This window comes from Cricetulus griseus, assembly GCF_003668045.3.
Source record: "Cricetulus griseus strain 17A/GY chromosome 1 unlocalized genomic scaffold, alternate assembly CriGri-PICRH-1.0 chr1_0, whole genome shotgun sequence".
NCBI lineage: Eukaryota > Metazoa > Chordata > Mammalia > Rodentia > Cricetidae > Cricetulus > Cricetulus griseus.
The window spans coordinates 5,204,807-5,228,798 of record NW_023276806.1 but is presented as its reverse complement, the minus strand read 5'-3'; the positions used below and the strand labels follow the sequence as shown (position 1 = coordinate 5,228,798).

The window sequence follows — 23,992 nt, the reverse complement described above, 5'->3', positions numbered from 1 at the left end:
AAACCACCATTGGAAACATGCTGTGTATTTCTATGAAGTCCTGAGGAGGAAGAACCCCCATTGAGGGGTGGCTCTGAAAATACAAGTCCTGCACACACAGACTGCAAAATGTAAGGAGGGCATGGAATAGCCCTTGTGTGTGTTCAGTGATGGTGCTTTTTTATGGGCATCAGAGCCATTCGTGAACAAAATAAGTATAAAATGTCTTATTGACTTCCAGAGCTACTATTTAGCTGCTGTTCCAGTGTCTACTGCTGAAGTGACATAGATTGATATAGTTTGTAATATGTTTTGTGCCTGTTACTTAAAAACTACACGAGTATCTCAATATGCAGCCTCTGATAACTGCATTGGCATATATTTACAAGGACTTTATTTACATTTCAAATTCCATTCCCTTGAACATCATAGACATATTGAATTTAAAATATGAAATTATTCAGCTATCAGTTCCAACAACTTGGTACTTTTCTGTTATTGGTATCATGTCTAGGATATGCTTTTAGGGAAACAAGCAGAAGTTTGGCTTACTTTGAATTCTAAAAGAATACAAAATGTTCAGTTTTCCTGGATTGATCATATAAGCTACCTAAGTACTTCATAGTGGAGAAAACCAAATATTTGGGTGAACTGAAAATTGTCAGAAAAAAATCATATTTTTAGTAATAATTTGTATGTGTGGTATGTATGCTGGGGGCACATGCATCTGTACACGTTTGTGTGGAGGCCAGATATCTATGTCATTGTCTCTCTTGATTGTCCCATGTGTTGATTTTTGATGCAGGGTCTTGCACTAAACCTGGAGTTCACGCATTTGGCTAGACCACCATCCAGTGAGCTCCTGGAGTTTTCATGTGTCCATCTTCTCAATGCAGAGATTATAGGCACATGCCACCAACTCCAACAACTGGAGTTCAATCCCCATGCCCCACGTGGTAGAAGGAACTTGCACCAAGTTTCCTCTGACCTCTGCTTTTTATTATATTCCCATTGCCCCTCCAAAATTTTCCAAACTAATTTAAAATCTATTTAGATTTCTAATGACCAAGTTCAAATCTTCAATGACAACGACTAATCATATCTATAATCCCAGTAAGGCACTCTCCTGAGAACATGTCCCTAATGGCTTTAAGGCATTCTCCCAAACCCATCCATAATAGCTTTGTACCTAGCAAACTGATAGTGTCATTCTTGTGAAACTGCCAAGTCACAATGCATTCATTTTACTATCTGGGGTTATTTACATTTCTAAGGGGTACAAAATCAATACATGAATTTGCATTTCAGGATTGCTTTTAACTTGACAATATAAGGGAACAGTATACAATTTAAAAGGCACAAAAAGATGCATTAAAAATAGTTCTTTCTTAATATTTTGGTTGCCTTCCTTGAGAAAGCCACTAGCTCCATGTGCTTGTGGAGTCCATGCAAAAATCACTTAAAATGTGTTTTTTTTCATTTAATGGATACCTCATTGTAAATATAAAAATGTTTTACAAGTAAAGCCATTTTGTGGCTAAGCTAATGTTCAAAACTGAATTTTTGTAGATGTACAGATTAAGATACACAGGACTAGGATAAATATAGGTTAATTTTATTCGGGGAGAAGTCACTTACATGAGCTCCAAGGATCCACACCCAGCTGCTCTCCATGACCTGACCAGAACCAAGAGAGAGCGAGCCTGTCCTGGACCCCAGACCAAATCTCACACACTCACATACACACCTGTGACCACGCCCAAAGGGGTGAGGTCAGCGCCACAGATGCCATTGGTTAGATCTCTCACTACAGAATTCCATTCCTGGATTTGAAAGCACTATGGCGCCTGCCAGGGTTTCTGGGTTTCTCAGTAGCTACATTGTGATGGCTGCTCCGGGTGTGGGAGTGCTCAGAAGAGCGCGTGTTGTTTCAATAGCAGTCGTTGCTTTCCTGCTCTGCGTGTTTATATAGTGCTCATCTACCCCACATATTCAGGCACTCCTTTCTATTCTGTGTCTGCATGTGTGCTTGCCAGGTGTATTATGTATGTGGCCTTGCACACTTGTGTATACACCAGATGGTGGGGGTTCTCACATCACCTGGAACTGGGCTGGTGGGCAGGAGTCCCCAGTGACCCTCCTGCCTGTGACCATCACAGTACTGAGGTGACAGTTGTGCACATTCAGCCAGGCTGGACATTTTGTGCAGGTGCTGGGGATGTGAACTTAGTTCTCATGCTTGTGCAGAAAGCTGATCCAGCTTTGATAACAGCATTTTCTTTTTGTTTTCTTTTTAAAATTTAAATTAGAAACAAGCTTCTGGTCAATCTCAATTCCCTCTTCCTCTCTTCCTCCTCTATTCCCCCCCCTGCCAACCCCCCATCCCAACCCCTTTCTGCTCCCCAGGGAGGGTGAGGCCTTCCATGGGAATCTTCAAAGTCTGTCATATCATTTGGAGCAGGGCCTAGGCCCTCTCCCATGTGTCTAGGCTGAGAGAGTATCCCTCTATGTGGAGAGGGATCCCAAAGTTCATTTGTGTACTAGGGATAAATACTGATCCACTACTAGAAGCCCCATAGATTGCCCAGTTCTCCTAACTGACACCCACATTCAGGGGGTCTGGAACAGTCCTATGCTAGTTTCCCAGCTATCAGTCTGGGATCCATGAGCTCCCCCTTGTTCAGGTCAGCTGTTTCTGTGGGTTTCTCCAGCCTGGTCTTGACCCCTTTGCTCATCACTCCTCCCTCTCTGCAACCGGATTCCAGAGTTCAGCTCAGTGTTTAGCTGTGGGTGATGACTATCTTATGTGCCATCCTTGTGCCTTCATCCAGTAGCTGATGGAAGCAGATGCAGATAACAGTATTTTAAACTGATAAGAATTCTCCATAGACAGTATCTAGAACTTTGGACAAAGGTCCAGGCTGTACAATGCTGTCCCTTGAGCTGTGCCGTGGTGCCAGGTGTAAGGTGGGTAATGCCTAGGATCTGTCTTATACTTTGACTTCCCTTTTTCTTAATGTACTTCAGACTAGACTTAAACTTGTGGAAATCCTTCTGCCTCCCCCTCCAAAATGCTGGGATTACAGGTGTGAGCCACCAAGTCCAATCTGGCTTTCAATATAACAGCAATTTACAAAGTGATTTCCACCTACTTAGATTATTGTACAAAATTTATAAAAATGATGAATCATACATGAAGACCAACTCTAACTAATCCTGCTCCATTTTAAACAAAAGACATATTTATACAAGCATTACTTAAGCTGTGCAAAAAAATAGGCTATATTTCCCTTGACAAATAGAAAATATAAATCATGCCCAGCTAAAGCTGTTTCCTCAAGATAGCAGAAATTCAAGTGCAAGGAAAATAGAAGAGAAAATTAATCACGGAGAATAAAAGAAGGTTTCAAGACACAATTATTCAGAACTAACTAAAGCAGATACAACACTCAGCAATCTTATTTGACTTAAATGACATTGTCAATGTCATCTTGTAGTTCTGTAGGGTTTTGTTATTTGTATTTGTTATTTGTATTTTAATTTTCAACAACAGTTCCAAGTCCATTTAAATATTAACCCTACAAAATGAGTACTCTCTTCTCAGTGGGGTGCCAGCACTCCCTTTGAAGGCAAATGGGACCTTTGATACAAAATGTTAAGAGACTTGAAAAGCCAGTTCCCCTCAAATAGCTGAAAATATAGGTTGACGTAATAAAAGGCCTCTCCAATTAAGTCCCTGATTTTAACAAGTGAAGTTCTTCTCAATACCCTAGAACTTTTCAATGTCATTTTAAAATGTTGTTCCTAGAACTTTTCACACACCTGTAACACACACTGACCTATGTCAGCTCTCACTTCCCTTCTGTCCCTGTCCACTCTCCATGCTCCACAGATCTCTCTCCCACATTCATGTCTGTCTGGTTTGTGTTGTGATCATGAGTTTATCCAAGGCCATCTGTGTGATCAGGAGTCTAACCATGGCCATCTATGTGACCAGGAGTTTAACCAGGGCCATCTGTGTGACCAAGAGTTTAACCATGGCCATCTGTGTGACCAGGAGTTTAAACATGACTATCTGTGTGACCAGGAGTTTAACCATGGTCATCTGTGTGACCAGGAGTTTAACCAGGGCCATATGTGTGACCAGGAATTTAACCAGGGCCATCTGTGTGACCAAGAGTTTAACCATGGCCTTCTGTGTGACCAGGAGTTTAATCATGGCCATCTGTGTGACCAGGAGCTTAACCATGGCCATCTGTGTGACCAGGAGTTTAACCATGGTCATCTGTGTGACCAGGAGTTTAAACATGACTATCTGTGTGACCAGGAGTTTAACCAGGGCCATCTGTGTGACCAGGAGTTTAACCAGGTCCATCTGTGTGACCAGGAATTTAACCAGGCCATCTGTGTGACCAAGAGTTTAACCATGGTCATCTGTGTGACCAGGAGTTTAAACATGACTATCTGTGTGACCAGGAGTTTAACCAGGGCCATCTGTGTGACCAGGAGTTTAACCAGGTCCATCTGTGTGACCAGGAATTTAACCAGGCCATCTGTGTGACCAAGAGTTTAACCATGGTCATCTGTGTGACCAGGAGTTTAAACATGACTATCTGTGTGACCAGGAGTTTAACCAGGGCCATCTGTGTGACCAGGAGTTTAACCAGGTCCATCTGTGTGACCAGGAATTTAACCAGGGCCATCTGTGTGACCAAGAGTTTAACCATGGTCATCTGTGTGACCAGGAGTTTAAACATGACTATCTGTGTGACCAGGAGTTTAACCAGGTCCATCTGTGTGACCAGGAGTTTAATCATGGCCATCTGTGTGACCAGGAATTTAACCATGACCATCTGTGTGACCAGGAGTTTAACCATGGCCATCTGTGTGACCAGGAGTTTAACCATGGCCATCTTTGAGATCAGGAGTTTAACTATGGCCATCTGTGTGACCAGGAGTTTAACCATGACCATCTGTGTGACCAGGAATTGTCCTTTGGAGCCTGGTGGTCTCAGCAGTGGGTGCACAAATGAAAACCATCTCCCTACCCAAGCATCTATCAGTTGCCAATAGTTCAGTGGTAAAGATAGCACCCTGTGAGCGCCTCTGCCTTCCATGACTGATTGTTGATAAGACCTGTCTTATGTGGGTTCAGTGCATGAAAACTCAGGATAGCTACACTCATATCACACACACACACACACACACACACACACACACACACACACACACACAAACACACACAGAAACATGTGTTGGGAAGCAGCCTACTGTAGGGAACAGAGTAACAGTGACATTTTTGTCAGTGTTTCTAGTAGCAGGAAGCAAAGAAACACTGTTTAGTTCTCCACACAGAAGCCCCGAGAGCTCTCTCCCCTCACAAAATCACCAGAGTTTCTATCAGTCATGAAAAGTGGAGAGAGAGAAAGTTCTTCTAACTTGCCTTATCAGTTACAGAAACGGCTTCAGGAAGGAGAGGTTTATTTGGCTCTGGGGGCCCGGGGTGGGTGGGTGGTGGGGGTGGGGGGTGGGTGCACAGCCCATCATGACAGGACAATCATGGTGGCTGGAGTTCTTGGTCCAAGGCAGCAAGAGACTTGTTTATATTATGCCCCCACCAGGAGACAAAGGCAGACATTACCTTCAAGGCTTACCCTAAGCACCCACTTCTGCCAGCTAGGCTGCAGTTCCAGAATCTCCACAACCTCCCTGAAGGAGGGAGTGACACGTGCCACTCAACGCCACAGTCTACAGTTGGTGGTGCAGATCTTGGTGAGACTTGGGCATTACTTGTGCCATTCACCTGGGTTTTTCAGATGGGGTCTCTATTTGGCCTGGAGCTTGCGGGATTACAAGCACAGGCTAGCATGTCTGGTCCTCCAGAACATGGACTCGGGGATCACATATGTCTGTGGCGAGCACTTTATTGACCAGCTGCCCCCAACCGTGGAGCTGACTTTGGTGTTGAGAGCATGTGGGGTAAGAGACAGACAAGTTAGCGGTGTCCTTCCGTTTCAGCAGAGAGGCAGATCATAGTGGCTTGCATGCCAGATGTCAATGCAGCCATGTTGAAGACGGGAGCTTTGAATGGCTGGAATCACCAGCTGTGGACAGCCCCTAAGCTGAGTCATTAGGCACTGACGGGTTATCTGTCAGAGAGTAATGAGTCTCAGAGCTACCGTTCTTTCTCACTCTAATGCTTGTTATTAATGACCTTTCAGGATGGATGGTGTTGAAATTCCATCTGTCACAAAGAAAGAAACCTAAAAATGAACCTGTTTCAGGATGAGGGTGGAAAGCTGTCTCATACAGGAAGCTGAGTGACATCCACAGGGAAAATAAAGGCTAGCTTGCAGCTGAGACATGAGCTTAGCAAAAAAAAAAAAAAAAAAAAATGCCATGGCTACCTTGGACTCAGTTTGTTTGGGGTGATTTTCACTCTACTGGTGGCATGTGTAAACTTGACCAAAACCATTAAATCTCTGGACACCTGGCTCACTGTGTTGGGTCAGAAGAAAAGAAAATAGAATCTGAATTTCGAAGCTGAGAACTTGGAAGGTCAGCAGAGGCAACTTACGATTGGTCTGCCAGTCAGGGGTGTGTGTGTGTGTGTGTGTGTGTGTGTGTGTGTGTGTGTGTGTCTGTCTGTCTGTCTCTCTGTCTGTCTGTCTGTCTGTCTGTCTGTCTGTCTTATCAGGCCATGTGCTGAATGTTGCTTCAGAGGCCTCCATGTTTTGGGTAGAGTTCAGCAAACTTTTTCTATAAGGTTCAGGAAATAAACACTTTTAACTTTTCAGGCTGAGTGATTTTTCATGCAACCACTATCTTCAGCCATTGTAACACAAAATTGGCCACAGACTATGCACATATGAATAAGATTTGTTTTTGAAAAATTCTTACTTATGGATGCTAAAATTTGAATTTTGTATATTTTTTAATGTCATAAAATGTGATCACTGTGATTTGGGGATTTTGGTTGTTTGTTAGACAAGAACTTTCTACATTTCTACATAGTCCAGGCTAGCCTCAGACTCATAATTTCCTGCTACTTCCTCTTCAGGGTTGTGATTTACAGGTGTGAAATTCCATGCCAGGCTCTATCTGGGTTTAAAAAAATACTTAAAAATGGAAACCTAAGCTGGGCGTTGGTGGCGCATGCCTTTAATCCCAGCACTCGGGAGGCAGAGGCAAGTGGATTTCTGTGAGTTCGAGGCCAGCCTGGTCTCCAGAGCAAGTGCCAGGATAAGCTCCAAAGCCACACAGAGAAACCCTGTCTCAAAAAACAAACAAACAAACAAAGATAATAATGGAAACCTAGTAGAAGGAGGCAGAGGTTGAAGAATCTGAGGCTCTCCTGGTCTACATAGCAATTCCAGGCCAACTGGGGTTACATAGTGAGACCCTTTCTCAAAACAAGTGAAGGAAGTAAAAATCTCTCACATTCAGTGGCTGTACATGAGCAAGGGGACACTGGCTGTGCTGCTGGGACAGCGGCCCCGACCCATCCCCCCACCACTCTGCTCTGCATTACAGTAGTGAGAGTCGGTGTGAGATGCACAGGGCTGAGAGGGCGCTTGTCCAGCTGAATGCCTCATGAAAGATCACATTTTGAGCTGCTTAAAGAGTGAGGTTTTGTGTAATGGGGTTGCTCAAGCTTGGGCACTTTTGGAAATAGAGGTAGCTTCCTTGATGGGTTCTCCAGCCCCACAGGATGAAGCCAATTGTGATGAGCCTGAAGGGGCCTGCGGTTACCCAGGAGGCGAGCCTCGCGGTGCTGAGAGCAGAAAGCTCGGGAGGTGATCAAGGAACACGGGACTGACGGGACTGTACATTAGTGAGTGCACAAGTCCAAGTCAACAGAAACACGTTGAATAGGAACCGGAAAGCGGGGCCTGGAAAGAGGGTGTGGCCTACACAGGGGCAGGACCTGCAAATTGACATGGAGCTGACATTCAGGAAGTTAGGTGGTGGTGAGTCCACATTGTGAGAGAGAATGATGTCATATGTCCCAGCGGTATCTGGTTGTCCAATGATTTGGGCCAGGCAGAAACCACTTGAAGGAGCCCAGTTAAGAGATCGAAGCAATATTTTAAAGAGAGGATAAGAGAACCTAGATGCACTCCAGGCAACAAGACCAGAAAGTCGGAGACAGAAGTCAAGAGAACTTGCCAATTGAATACCAAAGATGTTGAGAAAATGGGACATCAAAGGGAACTCCCAATACTTTAAATCTGGGTCATAGTTTAGAGATACAAGGGGAGGGCACATTTGTAAGCACATATATAATATAATATAAGGATCCAATTCTTATGCTTGGAAATTACATACAAGGGAGCAAAATACTTTTATAATTTAACTTGGAAACACTTTGATGTCAGATGTCCAAGACTGAATGTCTGTGGAGGCTTTCTGATGAACAGAGTGTGAGCAGCCTTGTGTTTTGGAAGAATGAGACTTTGAAAGGAGAGAAGCAATGAAGAGAGTTGGGCCTGTTTCTCCATTAATATTCCTTCTGGGACCCCATGGGATGCAACCCACTTTTCTTCAGGTGGGCTCATTTTCACCGTCACAGCAAACGTTAAGAACTATGGTAGGAAGTAAAAAAAAGAAAAGCTTCCCAGGACTGCCCTTCAGCTTAAATGTGAGTCAGAATAACTCAGACAGAGAGTCTGCTAACCACTTATTTCAATATTTGTCTGGGGAGTTATTTTTAATTATCCAAATGGAATACTTGATCTAAAAGCCCACATTGTTTCTCCAAGAAAACTGAGATGTGGTTGCTGTCCTGAGCTCAAAGACAGGAACAAAGAAAGCTGCAAGTACATAGAGGCAGAAGTGGCATACTGTATTCCTTGAATCACACAATTTTACATAAGCTGTAGTTTGTATTTTGTTCAAAACAAACAAAAAAACAAAACAAACTTCCCAGTAACTTTCTAAGCCCTGATTTTTTTTTCCTGGAGAGAATATGAAGAAAAAGACAGAAAATAAATGGGTAATGAAATAGTAGATAATTATAGCAGATAATTGTACGTACCTGAAAGTACATACATGACAGCACACACACACACACACACACACACACACACACACACACACACACAAAGAGAGAAATACACACAGATATACAAGCACACACATAAACACAAATATACACAAAGACACACACACACATCTCACCTGTGCTAAAATATGAGTGTATCCAGATGCCTCCAAATCAAATATTTTGCTTTGAAAATTCTGTCACACAACTTCCAATCCCACCAAATGGGCTGTTGTTTTCTTTTCTTTTTTTCTTCTAAACAGTATCCCCCATACAGCCAAGACTACCTCAAGGCCAAGGTTCTCCTGCCTGGTCCTCCTGAGTGCTGGGATTACAAGCCTCACCATGTGTGCCTAGACTTCTTGTTTTGTTTGGTTCTCATACTTAATAATAGATTCACAGTTGTTTCAAATAAGAAGCAGTGGTGTTTCTTACTTAAATGATGTAGCTAGAACTTTTAAGCCATTGGGAGCTGAACACAATATCATACTGGAAATAGGAAACATTTTGTTTTGAAATCCTTGGATGTCAGGGCTGGGAAAATGGCTCAGTAGTTAAGAACACTGGATGCTTTTCTGGAGGACTGGGCTTTGAGCCCCAGTACCCACAATGCAACTCACAACCACTTCTAATGCCAGTTCTAGGAGATCCAACACCCTCTTCTGGCCTCCATGGGCACCAGGCTCACAAGTGCTGGACAGATTACACTCAGGCAAAACAGCCACACACATGAAACAGAAATGAAAAAAGAAACATTGAGTGTTCTTGCTGATCCATTGGTTGCATTCTAGTCCTGATTTAGCAAATCAGTGAATCTCTCAGAACCACCATCTTTCTAAATCTAATCTGACAACGCCTAGATGCCTATTTTGCATGGTTCTGGAAAGATTAGAGTTCGGAAACCTTTTCGGCTGCTTGTACCAGGGTTGGCATATGTTCCCCTGAGGAAGATGATGTAGTCAGTTCTCTGTGTAAAATAACCACAGCAAAAAAAAAAAAAATGTGGGAAAAAGGACAAATTGTTTTAGACCATGTATTGGGAAACCGTGAAAAATAAAATCATGTGACCAGACTACTTAAATTACATTTCAAATTAGGCTTTTGTTTGCTTGTTTGTTTTTATTTTTCAAGACAGGGTTACTCTGTGTAGCCCTGGAACTCACTCTGTACACCAGGCTGGCCTTGAACTCACAAAGATCCACCTGCCTCTGCCTCCCAAGTGCTGGGACTAAAAGCGTGCACCACCACCAGCTGGCTTCAAATTAGACTTTTAAGAATCACTCAAGGGCTGAGGGGATAACTCTGCAGGTATCTTGCTTGTACTGTAAGCAAGGGGGCTCTTGTTTAAAGTCAGATCCAAGAGAGGGAGTCCAGAGAGCTTGTCAATTGAATATAAGAGATGCTGAGAAAGTGAGAAATCCCCTGCACCTGTGTCAATGCTGATGGGTGTGTTACTTCCCCAGGGGATCTCTTCAGCCAGCTGGCCAGTGACTAGTCAAATCAGAGAGCTCTAGGTTTGACTAAGGGAACTGCCTTAATGAATTAGATGGAAATTGGTCAAGGAAATTTCCTGATACCAACAATGCATGCAAACCCATGTGTGCACTCATTCAGTACATATATACACATAAAAAGAAAAAGTCTATTTGACATTGGCATATGCTAATCTCTAAAAATATTTCTCCAATTAATCAAGAGAGAATAAATACTTAGAGCTCTGAGGGAGCTCTTGTCTGTGCTCTGAGTCCCCCACTGCTACTTAAGTCTTTGATTGAACAAATACCCCAGTCCCACCTGTCAGAATTGTGGGCCCCAGGAGGCTGATAGCTATTATCTTCCTTTCCCTACATTTTTGTGTAGTGAACAAATCTCTCGGGATACCTTTTAATTCTTCCTTCCTTTTTGTCTTCAGGGGTTGTACCGACGTTCTGTGCTGTATGATCTTCGTACTGTTTGTTATTGGCTACATTCTGTTAGGATTCTTGGGTGAGTAACCCCAGGTATAGATGATATTTACCATTTCTTAGTGGATCAACCAAGCCATCATCTCATTTTAAACATCAGTTGTTTTCTTCTTGTTATAGACTATTATCTTTCCTGGACTTATTTGGTAGTAGATACAATACAAAATCAATACAAAGCACAGTGGCCAAATGAAATCCTTATTACTAAGAAGAGGTCTCTAGTCCCTTCCTTAATAGTTTCTACCTTTTAAATTCTAATGAAGAGCTAATCATAGCATTGCCACAGTCTGCTGTAAGAACTAGGAGCTGGGTTGGTTTGGGCCATCTGTAAACTTGTTTATTCACAAGCTAGCCAAGGATAAGGGGCAATGATTATGAATTTCACCAGCTATCTCCTTGTTTAAATGGAATCCTATTTTCTTTGCCTATCAAGAAAGAGGCACGCATGTTTGCTGTTAGGTTAAAGATTTTTCTAGAACACAAAAACAAAGAAGACAAACTCAATATTTTAAATAGCACAAAAAGAAAACAAAAATCATGGTGTATTTTTCTGTAAAAAGATTTTATAATTGCAATCAGTACACTAGACAGTTCTACCAAGAGGTATAATCCTGTCTTCTAGGTATTGAGTTATGAAAATTTGATTTGTCACTGTAAGGGTGAGAGCCATGGAAATCAAATCTTAGTTTCCAGCACTAATAATTATTGACCTGTGGTTAACATGGTGAGAAACTTGCACCATGTTAAAGAACACTGGAAAAGATTTTGGTCTTTCTTTTTAATCCTCCAGTAAGAGATATGTCCTGAGAATGGAAATTAAAACTAACCCTGCCTCCCAAAAAAGTAACTCCCCCAAGTTAATCTCTGTATCACCATGCAAACTGTACAGAATTGTATAAAATCTAGGACACAAGAATACAGAGAATAAAAAGTAATGTGCTCTTCTAAGGTTCACAGAGCATCTCTCTTGCTCTTAAATATTTTAACTTTGGAACCTCCCCAAATGTTAGTATAGATTGAATACAACCTGTAGTTTGAATATTATAAAGTATTTTCATATATAAGTGGGCTTCTAGCCTGTTGGCTTCAGGACACATTTTTCTAGTCTACAGAAATATATGCTGATTTTTACTCACTGTTCTAGAATTGAAATATGTGGCAAAAGAGGAGGAGAGTTGGATCCAGACAAGTCTAGATTCTTATACTATTTTGTGGGGCATAGATAGCTATTTAAGCAGCTGAGCTCACTCCCTAGGAAGAATAGAAATGCTCCCTGATTTTCAAGTCCAGTTGTGTGGGATAAACTGCAATGCCCAACCATGTCAGCAGTGCTGGTGAGAGTACTAGATAGTGCATAAATAAATTGAAATAAATTTGTTTTAAATGTGATTTACAATGCTGTTTCTATTGCAACCAGTAATTTTGGTTATTAAAGTTTGAGTGTACATGGGAACTCTCCAAAGGGCTCCTGCTGTGTGCAGAGTCTTCCCACATAAGGCCTAAATCAACAGTAGGCTGGGTCTCTGTGTAGAGTAGGTCTTTGTTCTTAGAGGGGCTGTCACCTCTGCCCCTGGCGGGGCCAGCAGAGGAGTGCCCACTCTAAGTGCTTCTGGAGCAAGACAAGAATTCCACCTTTTTTTGTTCAAGATCTCCAGATTTGATTTGTAAATGTTTTAATTCGCATAGGAAATTGTCTTAGCAGTGAGTCATTCAGCTGGTGCGTCGATGAAGAACACAGCTAGCTTCGAGAATTAACATGAATTTCAGGAAGGAAGAACCGCACTCCTTACTTTAGGCTTGTTCCTGACAAATTGGAGAATAAATTTTTTTTCTCAATCAAAGTCAATGTTGGACATCAAATTAATTTAGCATTTCTCTCAAATTAACCCTGATGCCACTGCTAGGAACAAATGACTCAAGCAATTCATTAAATATCCATATACTTACTTTATCCCTCAACTATAGCTGGCTTCATTTGCTGGGTTTCAAACTATTAACTTCATCCCTGCTATGCTTAATGGTAGGCTGGAGGAAGACTGAAGGGGAACAATTGGCAGGGGCAGCTGGAAATGTTAAGAATGGCTGTACCATAGAAGAATGGATGGCTTCCCTTGAGAGGTCACTTCCAGTGTGGTGGTATTGGCACTGTGGTGCTTGGCCATCTCTGTTAGATCATGGATTTATCATTTACTTGCAATCTTTCCACAAGTGCTGCCATGCTTATTAGTTACTTTTCTGGACCTGTAATAAAGTACTGCACTCAAGGCAAAAGATGAAGTTAATTTGGCTTGTGGCTCCAAAGGGGGAAGGGACTCTGCCCTGAAAGTGACACATGGCAGTAGAGAGCTGAATGAGCACAAGCCCCAAGCAGAGAGAGAAAACTGGAAGTGGTGTGGGCTTTAATGCTCAGTGCCTTGCCCAGTTATGTGCTTCTTCCAGCAATAATGCACTTCCTAAAGCTCCCTAAATAACATCATCATCTTGGGGACCAAGTGTTAAATACCCAAGCCCATGGGAGCACTTCTCATTCAAACCATCATGCCATGGAAGAGCCATGTCTATTCCTCACAAAAAAATCAACAAGGCAGATCCTTTCAGTTGTGGAGTGTTTGAAGATGTGTTATGTTCATTTAAGCCATGGAATATTTGTTTAATGATGTAAAGCTGTGTTGCATTATTTTATGTTACATTTGCTTAACTCTGTGAAGCTGTGTTGCTTTGCCTGCCTAAAACACCTGATTGGTCTAATAAAGAGCTGAATGGCAGGAGAGGGATAGGCGGGGCTGTCAGGCAGAGAGGATAAATAGAGGAGCAAAAGAGAAGAGGGAGAAGCAAGAAGAAGAGGAGAGGAGGACACCAGGGGACGGCCGCCCAGCCACCCAGCCAGCTACAGACTGAGAGATTAAAAAAGAAAAGGCATATAGAATAGAGAAAGGTAAAAGCCCAGAGGCAAAAAATAGATGGGATAACTTAAGAAACGCTGTCTAGAAATAAGCCAAGCTAAGGCTGGGCATCCATAAGAAAGAATAAGTCTCTGTGAACTCATTTGGGAGCTGGGTAATGGACCTCAAGGAATCAGAGTTTAAAAACCATTACATGGTGCTTTGTGCTTGTGTGGACTGTGGCCAGCCAGGGTAATGCTTGCCTGTGAGGAAAGCACCTGTCACTCAGCTGGCAGAAAGAAAACCTCTGCCTGAGGGGATGGCGTGGGGTCTGGGTAGAAGGGAATCCAATCTCCCCAAATGCTCACATGAGCATTTACGATAATAATTCTCTTTGTCCTCCTCCACAGGTGGTTGCTCTTCAATTATTGCACTAATTAGAAAAAGAGATAGGAATTTTTGTTATGCAAATTGTTTTCTACAAACCCCGAGCTAACATTATACATATGAAAATACCACAATTTAAACATTCAACAAATTTTCATTTTGTTTTTCTCTCTAAGTGCACTTGCAGTTGAACAGGTTAGTCCCATGGTTACATTTCTTAAGAAGTACCTCAGGTTGGAGCCCAAAGTCTATTTTGGTTTTTAATGTTTTCCTGGAGTAAATTACCCTTATTAGCTGAGAAGATGAGAAGTTAATAGGGACATTCATGCTGGCAAACCCAGAACCTTGTGCTCCTACTGTGAGAAGCCCAAGAGTCATGAAAAAGCTCTGGAGATGGGGTGAGGACAGCAGTCTGCACTGGGCATCCTGGGTTAATTATCCTGTTGCAATGTTGACTTTCTATCTAAGAGAGACCCCAAGGAAAAGCCAAACTTTCCCCCAAATTCCCAACTCCTCGGAATATGAGGATATGAAGGGACCTAAAGACAGTATGCCCGAAGGAGAACCAGCAGAGAATCAGCCAGCCAGGAGCAGGAGGTGGGAGCAAGGCCTGAGGCACAGCATTGTGTCTGTGGTGGCACCTTGGGGTGCTTGCTTCCAGGAGACCTAGCTGAGAAGGTCGGTCTACCCTGATGTGAAGTCTGAAGGATTCTCCCTTTAATCTTTTAGAACAAATTGGTCTTTGCCCATCAAGGGTATGAGGAAGGTAGAAAACACCTATCCCTAAGAAAGGTCACTCACTCATGTGACCTTCCCAAGAATGAAGATCTGGGATGCTTTTTGATTCTGTCTGTATAGAAAAGCAGGGGCTGTTTCTATTCAAGTAAGCATTATATACTTTATATAATATGTATTATGTATTTTGTTTCATTCATTTCATTTTTAGACTTATTAATGTACAACCGGCAGAATTTTGTAGGTATTTGAGATGTGCAGCATGGAGGCTTTTTAAACTGGAGATAGTAGCCCCCCCCCCAGAGCCTTACAAACAACTAAAAACATTCTTCCAACTGAGCCGCGTCCCCAGCCCCAGCCGGGCATTTTGCTATTAGTGTATCTTGTATAATTATTATCACAATTAAGCTGATTAACGTTCATTCCTTGGCATAATTACCTTTTGTGTGTGGGGGGGGGTCGATACTTATGTGCTCTTTGAGAAAATTTTCAGTTATGAGTGCATATACCAAACAGTATATTAAGTCTCCAGAAGTCATTCATATTGAACCTAAAGATTTATCTTTGGAACACTTTTAGGCCGGGTCCCATATTTGGAATCAGGCCCCGCTCCCTGCAGCTGTCAGGCACAGAGTCAAGGAGTCCCTGCTGTGACTTCATGTCCTCACTCCCCTGTCGGGTGTGCCATGCTGAACTAAATCTAAATCTCAGTGTGATTTAGACTTCCCTCCACCCCTGGAAGGTTACAAAAGTCCTGACCTAGGTGTTGAGATAGTTCAGGGTTTGGTTCAGAGATGAAGGCTGCTGTCTGAGGAGGTTCCTATGCCTGCCCCCAGTCATGGCCTTCACTCCCCCTCCCCTCCCTCGCCCTCTCCCCCTTCATAAAGGCCCTCCCTTCCCCTCTCTCACTTTTGACGGAAGTCCTCTCTAGGTGTTGAAGGGAGTCTCCCTCTCCTTCCCTTTAGGCCCCATCGTGTTTAGTTACATTGTTTCCATCCAATCCCTCCTCCCTCGAGGCCTCGAAGCCTTCTCATTTGGATAAACCTTCCTGGGCCAGCTGCTGCTGTCTCCTGTCTCCTCTCACAGCTGTCTGTCTTGATCTACGTCTTCCCACCTTCCCCATCCTGGTAGCTGCTACTCTACCTTCTCTTTTGAGAAGGGTTCACGGGTTAACAAGGGTTCTTGTTAGGGTTCACGGCTCAGAGGAATTTGGTTGCTTTTCTGTACCTCTGAGTTCACCCCTGTTGCCACAAACAGTAAGATTTTCCTCTTTTAATGATATTTTAGGAGGACATGAGGGAGCAGGAAGGTTGAGTCAGGGGAAGACTAGAGGAGAGAAAGAAAAGAGATGCCATAATAAAGGGAGCCATTATAGGTTTAAAGAGAAATCAAGCACTAGGGAAATGTTCAGAGATCTACAAGGATGACACCAACTAACAATCTAAGCAATAGTGGAGAGGCTACCTTAAATCCCTTCCCCTGTAATGAGATTGATGACTACCTTATATTACCGTCCTAGAACCTTCATCCAGTGGCTGATGGAAGCAGAGGCAGACACCCACAGCTAAACAGTGAGCTAAACTGGAATCCAGTTGCAGAGAAGGAGGAGTGATGGGCAACGGGATCAAGACCAGGCTGAGGAAACCCACAGAAACAGCTGACCTGAACAAGGAGGAGCTCTTAGACCCCAGACTGATAGCTGGGAATCCAGCATAGGACCGACCCAGACTCCAGGAACATGGGTGTCAGGAGACCTGGGCAGTCTATGGGGCCTCTGGTAGTGGGTCAGTATTTATCCCTAGCATAGGAATGGACTTTGGGAGCCCTCTCCACGTAGAGGGATACTCTCTTAGTCTAGACACACAGGGGAGGGTTTAGGCCCTGCTCCAAATGATATGACAGACTCTGAAGATCCCCGTGGAAGGCCTCACTCTCCCTGAGGGGCAGAAAGGGGTTGGGATAGAGGGTCGGTGGGGGCAGGGCAGGAAGAGGGGACTTGGATTGACATTTAAAACAAGCTTGTTTCTAACTTAAGTTAAAAAATGGAGGAAGAAAAAGAAGAAGGAGAAGAAGGAGGAGGAGGAGGAGGAAAAAAGAAATGCTAAAAAATGATATTTTAGATGTATATTCCATGTGTGTCTGTGCACAGTTTCCTTGGCCATTCTGTTGGCAGATTCTCAGATTGTTTCTGTCTTGGGTATGGGGAATAGTGCTGCAGTTAACATGGGGATGCAGATACCTCTTCCTTTGTGCTCAGATGTGTCCTCAGAGGGGGTTGGTGGTAATTCTAGTTTCAGCGTTTTGAACAACCAATTTTCCATGATGACGAGCTAATTACATTCCCACCTACAAGGCCTATGGGGCTCCCTTTCCCCACCCTCACCACTGGTTACCTCTGCACTCCACAAGGCATCCTGTGGTTCTCTCTCGGGAGAAGATAAACGGAAATCGTCATTGTTTGAGGGACCTGGCCACAGAGGCCCTTTTGTTTACTGTAAGGCCAAAATGAGCCTACTTGTCAAGTCACAGCTAAGAAACATTGCTTCAGAAAAAGTAAAATAATGTCTTCAATTAAGAGGTGATTTTGAAAAAAAAAACTATTTCCATTATTTTGAGAATGATTCTACCACACTTTTATTCATGAAAAATGTGCTCTGCACTAACAGTGTGACAGGGGCCAATGCTACATGTCCTTTTGATTTCTGTACGCTTATAAACTGAATCACACAAGCACACTCTGTTTCAGAAGTCTTTAGTTTCACAGGGAAGCATTTGGTCTTTGGCTGTAGATTTGAGCTTGTCTGAGTGACTTTGACCTTTCGTTGGGTTTTGCACACCTGCACTTCCCGGATTTCTTGAAGTGAGGTTAGCACTTCAGAGGGACTGGCTTGCACTCAAAGGCAGGACCCTAAACTCGTCATGGGTAGAAGAGGCCATCTGTAAAATGACGAGCGTTGTTTTTCTAACCCAGGCAACCGCTCCCCTTCCACGGCAGCCTTGTCAACACTGCGGGTCTTCAGGTCTGGCTTCAGGTGCCCTATTATCTGCTTCATTGCATTTGTAAATTGCCTGTGTTAAAAAGCCATAAACACAATGTGGCAGGCCTCTCCTCACATACTCAAACAGTTAGGATGTACTTTAAGGGGTTCACACTGATGATCTAGAGCCAACTTCCCCATGCAGCCAGTGCTTAGCGAGTGCCTTAGTTGTGCCCCAAACAGATCTGCAGTTAATTTTTAAGTGTCAGCATGAGCAGTTGGGGCTGATTATTTTCTCCTTGACGGAGGGTTTTATAGCGGATGCTACTTTTCGGCTCAACCCAAAAGTACAACTGGCACTTGCTCTGAAAACATGGAGAGAGGATGTTAAATAGCAACACATGCTGTCCTGGACATTCAGGATAAATATTTCCATGAGATGAGTGATAAGGTCATTTGCCCAAATAAGGCTTTCGCTTGTCCCTGGCAACCTTTGGCCATCCTCTGTGAGCTACCTCAACAGAATGTGCAAGTGCACAATTTCTCTTCCCCACTACACACACACATACTCTCTCACACACACACCACACACCACACACCACACATACGCACACAGACACACACACACATGCACACACACACACACACACACCACATATACATACACACACACACACACCACATATACACACCACACACCACACACACATACACCCACACAGACACAGACACACAGACACACACACACACACACAGACACACCACTTACATACACACACATATGCACACAGACACACACACACACACACCACACACCACATATACACATACACACACCACACATACAAACACACACACACACACACACACACACACCACTTACATACACACACATGCACACAGACACACACACACATACACACACACCACACACACACACACACCACTTACACACACACACACATATGCACACAGACACACACACACACACACACACACACACACACTCGTATGCATCACATTCAGCTAAAGTGGACTTTTAAAGTTGTTCCTAGGAGCTGGGGAGACGGTGCTGTCCGTTAGGTGTCACATAAGCACGAGGACCTGAATCCCGTCCCCGAAGCCCACTTGAAAAGCTGGGCACAGTGTTGTGCACCTGAAGCCCAGCTCTGGGAAGCTGGGCAGACGGATGTGTAGAGCTCACCGGACAGTCAACCTAGCAGAATCGGTGAGTTTCAGGTGAAAGAGACCCTGTCTCAAAAAACATGGTGGTCAGCACTGAGCAATGACAATAGAGGTTGACTCCCAGTCCTGTTATGCACTCCCTCACACAAATACACGCACGCACTCACACACAGAGTCGCACACGCACACAGACACACACACTACTTCTGGAACAGTGAGCTAATGAAGGGAATAAAATGATTGGTTCGAGTATATAAATTGCTCTGCAATTTGTAATTTAGTTTTGTTTACTTTCGTAACCCAGGCAGTTTAGTTCTAGAGTTTACACTTTCACCCACTAGGACGTAACTTGCAATTACTGAAGAAGTATGGTGAAGTGGAGGTCAGGCTGGAACCCCAGAACCCTGTTCTAACTGTATCTCACACCTTCCCCTCATGGTTTCCTCAGTGCTACAGCAGAGCCCAGAGTGGCTTCAATCCCAAGTGTTGAGAATACAGGCGCCGGCTTGCCTCGTGTGGGCTTTTCTATGGGACTGAGTGTTGTCAGGTAGCGTTGTCTCCTATGGCTAGAGAGCAGGAACAGAGATGACAGAGGAGATGCTGCAGTGTTTTTTATGACCTATATTATTATTATTATTATTATTATTAATTATTATTATCATATATTACATCCTAACCACAGTTTTCCCTCTCTCTTCTCCTCCCCACGTCACTGGGGGACTGTCTAGACAGGGTGGCCTGTGCATGTCTGGGAGGTATTGTTTGATCACTTAGCCAATGTAGGAAGAACTGTTGCCACTCAGGAGGTCCTGGATTCTGTCAGCCTGGAGCAACTGAGCTGAGGTCAAGCATGCAGGGAGGGGCTCTGGGCTTGCCATATTGCGTTGTGTATGCATGAAATCCAAAAGAGTAAAGAAAATTATATGGAAAGGAATCAAATGCTTAATTCTCAGCTAATAATTATTTAGAAAAACAGGATAAAACATTTTAGGGTAAAGCTAAAGAGACACATGGAAGCAGAGAGTTGGATAGAATCTTATCACTTTATTAGGCTTAGCCAATACATGACAAACTGAGTCACAGAACCAGTGTAATAAGGGTCTACCTGAGCATTGAGCACGTGGATGTCATTTACACACCTGTTTATAGTTCTTCCTTTATTCTGGAAAATAAGGACAGGGAGACATGGTGGGGGAAAGCTACTCCGTCTCACAAGACACTATTGGAAGGTGCCACTGGTTTTGGCCTCTGTGACATTAGAGAGAAGTAGACAAAGGAACCTTCAATAGTAGACCCTGAGCAGAAGAGCTTAGGCTGCTGAGAAAAACACTGAGGGAAAAATCTTCTTCCTAATTACAGTCCTCATTTGGAAAATTGATATTTTAAAATCATCTTCAGTCACACCAGCCACACACATAAGGACGACTGAATCGTGAGGCAGACTGTCAGGTCCAGTAAGTGTTGGGAAGGAGATGGCTGAGCAGTGTTACTGGAAGCAAAGGAGAAGATGTGTTTTCATCTGCAGCCTAGACTTTTTAACCACTGGGTTGTTGAAACTTTGAGAAGGTAGATAAATCCAGTTAGAATTAACAAGAATTAGCTAATTTAGTGATGGATGTTACTTCTGTAGGTTTGCCATCTACCTGTCAGGCCAAGTTTATAGTCCATGCAAAAACAAACAAAACAGTTTATGAGTTGTGTGAAGCAGAGCCAAGCATCTCCACAGAAGACAGAGCTGAGTCCTTATTATACTGAAATCAAGGACCTATGGCATTCGCATCAAGCTCTGAGATTACCGGACAAACACCTGGCAGATTGTTCCCTCTGGTTGCCTCTGCTGTGTCCTTGTTTGCCTTTTGAATGTCCTATGAAATCAGAGATCTAGTTGGTTCACTCTGTTGAATTTTTAAGTGTTTCTCACTTCTGTAAACCCCCACAGCATTACATCATGCTGCTTGGAGTCAATCTGTCAGCTCTGGCATGAAGTCATTTGTGCCCGAGCTTTAGAAAAGTCGTCTTCTTTTCCAAGAGAGCTTTTGTCTGTGCCCTCTCCTCCTCATTTTAATAACTCATTTTCTAAGTGCATTACCTCATGTTTTGGCTGCAACCCAGATGAATCCAGAGAGAAGAAAAAAAACGTGCTTTCAGGCCGATTCATCCATATTTTATTTTACTTTTCATTAAGAAATTACTCTTTGAAGAAAATCAATAATGTTCTGTGACTGAGGGGAAGAGATGAGCGTTGCCGTGGCAATTCTAATCTCTCAAACCAGACTGCCTTCAGCCAGATGTTGCTGATGGAGACTTGTCCTCTCTTGTTCCTGCAGCTTGGACACATGGTGACCCCAGGAGAGTGGCCTATCCTACAGACAGCCAGGGACACTTTTGTGGCCAGAAGGGAACCCCCAATGAGTGAGTATGGCCACTGTGCTTTGCGTGGCTTTACTGTCTGACAGGAACCCAAACACTTTAGCACCTGTCTCATGGGATCTCTGGGGAGGTTGAGACTCAGGCAGGAGGCTGCTGCTGTGTCTTTCCTTACAGGCAGATGTAAGTGGTTTGAGGATTTTACAAGTCTTCCAGACCTAAGCCCATGACCCACTTACCTCAGACAGAGAGGTAGCACCCCAAGTTGCAGTATATAAAGACTACCCGGAGGTGATCTTGCCTGACAGATTCAAATACAATGTCTGATAAAAAAATAAATCTTAACTGGAACAGATTTCAACAACATGTGAGTGACAATTCTGGTCCATCATTTAATAAAATCTAACAGAGCCATTGGAGGAAGTGCTCACGATTGCAAAAGCTGATCCTGTTCCTATTTCCTTTTACTTGCATCTGAGTTATGATCCTGAGAATAGCATTTGCTTGTGTTTCTATGGTACTCGTTATAATCTCCTTTCCTATATCTGAATTTCCAACTTGGCTGGAGCTTACTTTTTTTCCCCAACTGCAAAACCAATTATTTAAAAATATTTTGTTGGATAATAGGATTTTTTATATTTTCAATTTCTTACAAAAGTTATTATATAAATAAACTTACATATTTTTTTGGTTCTGAACCTTAAGCCTGTATTAAGCCTTCCAGTAGCTTTTTAATGTATATCATTTATGTATTGTATGTGTGTGTGTGTTGCATGTGTCGTGTTGTGTGTGTATTATGTTGTATGTGTTCTCTCTCTCTCTCTCTCTCTCTCTCTCTCTCTCTCTCTCTCTCTCTGTGTGTGTGTGTGTGTGTGTGTGTATGTGTGTGTGTGTTTGTGTGTAAGCATGTATATATGGATACCCATGAGGCCAGAAGAGGGCATTTGATCCTGTCAACTTGCCACATGCTAAAGTCTTCAGAGAGGAGGGAGAGAGAAAGCCTCCAAAAAGACCCAGCTGTACACAGGCCTGTAGGGCATTTTCTTAATTAGTGATTGATGTGGGAGGGCCCAGCCCATTATGGAACCACCCCTGGACTCCTGGCCCTGGGTTCTGTAAGAAAGCAGGCTGAGCAAGCCATGAGGAGCAAGCCAGTAAGCAGCTCCCCCCTTGGCCTCTGCATCAGCTCCTGCCTCCAGGTTCCTGTCCCATGTGAGTTCCTGTCCTGACTTCCTTCACTAAACCCTTTCCTCCTCAGATTGCTTTGATCATAGTGCTTTATCACAGAAATAGTAACCCTGACAAAGAGAGATTCCCTGGAATTGATGTATTAATTATTATAATAAATATGTGTCAATTAAAAATTTAAACAAAAAGTTATTTTAAATTATGCTTATAGATTTCATGTCAAGTGAAAAATACTTAAAGAAATTCAAACATTACTCAATGTGAAAACTTTTAGGTAAGAGGCTGGAGAGGTAGCACAGTGGTTAAGAACACCAGCTGCTCTTCCAGAGGACCCAGGTTCAATTCCTAGCACCCACATGGAGGCTGACAATCATCTTTACCTCCAGTTCTGGGGGACCCAATGCCCTCTTCTGGCCTCTGCATGCACGCCATGCATATGATACACAGCTGTGCCTGCAGGCAAGACACCCATGTACATAAAATAAAGATAAAGGTTATTATGTTTTACTTAAGGGGCTAGAAAGGCATTCAGCAGTTAAGAGTGCTTACTGGCCTTGCAGATAAATCACAAAAATTGTCTCCAGTCCCAGGGGATTGGATGTCCTCTTCTGTCCTCCACGGACACTAGGCAATGCACACAGTGCATGTGCACACATGCAAGCAAAGCGTGAGATAGAATAAAGATATACCTGAGGAAAACGTTAGAGTAAATTCATTAGAACAATCACATTATTCTAAACTATAGAACAGTAATAAAACTAGGTACAAATAAACCTAACTGTAAATACATTTTTTCAGGGTTGGTGATAAAATCCAGGGCCATGCACAAGGAGAGAGGTGCTCTACCTGAGCCATATGTCTGGCCCCTATTTACTTATTTATTTGTCTATTTTAGAATCAAGTCTCACTAAGTTGCCTATGGTGGCTTTGATCTCACTCTGAAACCCAGGCAATGAACTTGTAATCTCCCTTTCTATGCCTCTGGAGTAGCTAAGGTTACAGGCCTGTGCCACCAGATTTGGAATGAAACCAGACTTTTAATGTAATAGAGATAGAACTTCAGGTCAGTACCTGGAAAATGCATTATTAAGTAAATGACATTGAATTAAATTAAAAGCTATTCATGCAAGTAAAACTATATGTTTATAATAATTTATACGTAAAAGAACCCAGAGGTTTTTAAGGTTATATACATATCAGATAAAGACCAGGAAGTAACAGCAGCCAGGGCATATTTGGTGGTCTAGGAGCTTAGACTGGGATCCGAAAGAGAAGTGAGGAGCT

The 23,992-nt window shown here is 43.1% G+C and overlaps 1 protein-coding gene across 1 annotated transcript in view; it reads left to right on the top strand.

The window, feature by feature from the left end:
* Window positions 1-23,992, top strand: part of Slc44a5 (solute carrier family 44 member 5) — a 168,670-nt gene that overhangs the window by 104,320 nt on the left and 40,358 nt on the right. Inside the window, exons 4-7 of the mRNA XM_027395184.2 lie at window positions 3,977-4,417; window positions 4,575-4,774; window positions 10,935-11,008; window positions 21,481-21,565. Coding sequence (XP_027250985.2) covers window positions 3,977-4,417; window positions 4,575-4,774; window positions 10,935-11,008; window positions 21,481-21,565 — 800 coding nt within the window. The remainder of the gene's footprint in view (window positions 1-3,976; window positions 4,418-4,574; window positions 4,775-10,934; window positions 11,009-21,480; window positions 21,566-23,992) is intronic.